The sequence below is a fragment of the Odontesthes bonariensis genome, chromosome 17, assembly GCF_027942865.1.
Source record: "Odontesthes bonariensis isolate fOdoBon6 chromosome 17, fOdoBon6.hap1, whole genome shotgun sequence".
Lineage (NCBI taxonomy): Eukaryota > Metazoa > Chordata > Actinopteri > Atheriniformes > Atherinopsidae > Odontesthes > Odontesthes bonariensis.
This window is the reverse complement of record NC_134522.1, coordinates 33,596,071-33,598,746: the sequence shown is the minus strand read 5'-3', so window position 1 is coordinate 33,598,746 and position 2,676 is coordinate 33,596,071. Positions and strand designations below refer to the sequence as shown.

Genomic DNA, 2,676 nt, shown 5'->3' with positions numbered 1-2,676 from the left:
CCAGCCACTGTACGAGACAAGTACAAACTATTTCGCTCAAGATTAATTTGCGCCACCAGGTTCCATTCAAATTTCCGCAGATTTAAAGTAAAAAAGTTGGAGAGAGAAAGATGAATGTCGTATAAATTGACACTTTCTCCAAAGAGGGAGGCATCAGTCACTACCTTATCCCTTCATTTGCACAGTCAGTCATTCTTCCGTTCCTTTATTCCTACTAAATAACGCCTGTCATACTATACAGCATAATACTGACTCCAAATTTAAACCGATTCTTTGGTCTATAAATAGCGCATGAGCAGTATTTAAACCAGGAAATGAATGAAATACGGTCAACAGAGTCGCTTTGCTTCATGCTTAAAAAGACATTAATGACATTCAACTGGATATAAAATGAAAAAGATATTATTATTATTATTATTAATAACAATGATAATAATAATAATGCAGCTTCTTTTCAGCCGCTTTTGTTTTCTGCATAATACTGTACACATGCGGGCAAAAGGGCTATCATAATGATGACGATGATGATCGATATTATCATTATTATTATTATTATCATTATTATTATTAACTTTTTTTTAAATCTCAAAATTAGAAAACACTATTTTAAATGCACATTATTGTATTAAAAATATGCCTCCTCCTACAACATTCAGCGGGGTGCGCTCATCATTTTTCTGGATGCCTAGTCTCAGATCACATTGCACGTCATTTACTGACAGTAGTATACATAGAAAAATCCTGGACATTTATAGTAAAAGACATCAAATACACAGAAATTAAAAATGCAAGAGGAGATGGAGCAGAAGAGGAAGAAGCGATAATAAAAAATACCTGGAAATGTCAGTGCTGCTTTCATTGAGTTTCTCAGTGCTCTTCTTTTAGTTTTGCGGTTTAAGTCTCTTCTCATTTCCCTACAGTAGGCAGTAGTTTATAATAATATGCAATTTTCTACATTGTACATGTTCGGTGTAAAATGTTCCACTTTTATTTCCAATCTTTTTAAGATTTTTACTCCTTGAGGGATGGATGGTTGGATGAATGGATGGGTGAATGGGTGGGGGGTAATGTGGGAAGGAGAAAGTTTGGGGAAGTTAGTGTATTAGCGGGTTGGAGGTCGAACCCTGGTTCTGATGTGTGAAATAGTCAGACAAACCCCCGGAAAGTCCCGAGGAGAAGGCCGGCAAAGAGCCGGACAGAGCCGGCCTCAGAGTGTCACATGCTAGCGAGGAAGAGGACGGAGCCTGCGGGGAATTGGAGGCTGAAGCCCGGGCAGCCTGCAAGGTTCCGCCGCCACTCACGCCGGTCTGTGAAGTCATGGGCGGATGTGGGACGTGGGGGAAAAAGTAACTCGTCTGTCCGGCAAGTAGATTGACTGAGCACGGGTTCAGTGAGTAAGTAGCCCCAGAACAAGGCACGGAAAGACCACATGGAACTGCCGAGGCCGCCAGGGCCGCCGCGGTGAGGTGGTGCGTCGCGTAGGGGAGATCCCCACCGACCAGCCGGTCCATGCTCAGGCCGTTAGAGGACGGAAAGGAGGAATGGTTGTTGCTCATGTTCTGGGTGAGCATGGTGCTGTAGGATATGGGATGACCTGGATATCCAGAAGAGGTCCCGTTATAGCCCAGGGCGCCGCCGGCCCGCGGGTGGTGAAGGGAGAGGAAGGGGGACATAGGCCAGTACAGTGAGCCGGTCCGGTCCATGAAGGTAAGGCCGGAGGTCAGCCGGGCACCACGTTTAAAGGCCAGCTTGGCCCGAGACGTAGTGGACCGCCGGCGGAGCTTTCCCGTGGTTCCGCCGATGAACACGTCGTCGCTGCTGGGGTCCAGCATCCAGTAGTTGCCCTTGCCCGGGTCGTCGTAGTGCCGCGGCACCTTAACGAAGCATTTATTCAGACTCAGGTTGTGTCGGATGGAGTTCTGCCAGCCTTGCTTGTTCTCCCGGTAGTAGGGGAAGTTTTTCATGATAAACTCATAAATCCCGTTCAGAGTGAGACGCTTCTCTGGACTCTGCCTGATGGCCATCATGATCAGTGCGTTATAACTAAAAGGAGGTTTTTCGTACTTGCCGCTTTTCTTGTCTCCGTCCTTCTCCCCGGCGCCGCCGTCCCCGTCCTTCCCTTCTCTTTTCTCATCCTGCTTAACCTTCTCATCCGCACAACTCTCCTGGCTCGAGGAGTCACTTTTAGGGTCAGTTTTACCATCCCTCTGGGAGGCCGTGAGAGGGGCTTTCTGCTCGGCGTCATCCGCGCCGTCGGACCGGTGGAGGTTCTGGTGGGCACTCTGGTTCTGGTGGATGGTGTCGTTTTGCACGGCCTCGGGCACCAAACTGTTTATACTAAACGAAGATTTAGGAATCATCTTCACCTCTTTGCGTTCTCCCATGTCCAACATCACCGAGCAGTGAGGGGGGTAAATGGCAACGACAAAAACGAAGAACACAGCTGGGTTTCAGGCTTTCCAGTTTCTGCCAGAAAATCAGGACGGGAAGGGAGGAAGGGGGGATAGATAGGAGGAAAAAAGTATAGCCCAACAAACTATTTCATGTTCGCTTTTGGTAGAAAAGAGAAAACACACACAACGCACACGTACACACACATCGATAGGAGACAGATAGCTGCAATTAATTAGAGAGCCACAGCCACGAAAGCAAGTAAAAAACATTGGTTGGACCTTT

At 47.0% G+C, this 2,676-nt stretch overlaps 1 protein-coding gene across 1 annotated transcript; it reads right to left on the bottom strand.

Annotated features, from left to right (window-relative positions):
* Window positions 1-962: 962 nt before the first annotated feature.
* Window positions 963-2,471, bottom strand: foxg1a (forkhead box G1a). Its single transcript, XM_075448160.1, has one exon. The coding sequence runs from the start codon at window positions 2,391-2,393 to the stop codon at window positions 1,095-1,097; it is 1,299 nt and encodes a 432-aa protein (XP_075304275.1). The 5' UTR covers window positions 2,394-2,471; the 3' UTR covers window positions 963-1,094.
* Window positions 2,472-2,676: the final 205 nt, after the last annotated feature.

Coding starts and splice junctions, on each gene's coding strand:
- foxg1a (XM_075448160.1), bottom strand. CDS start 2,393: ATGTTGGACATGGGAGAACGCAAAGAGGTGAAGATGATTCCTAAATCT.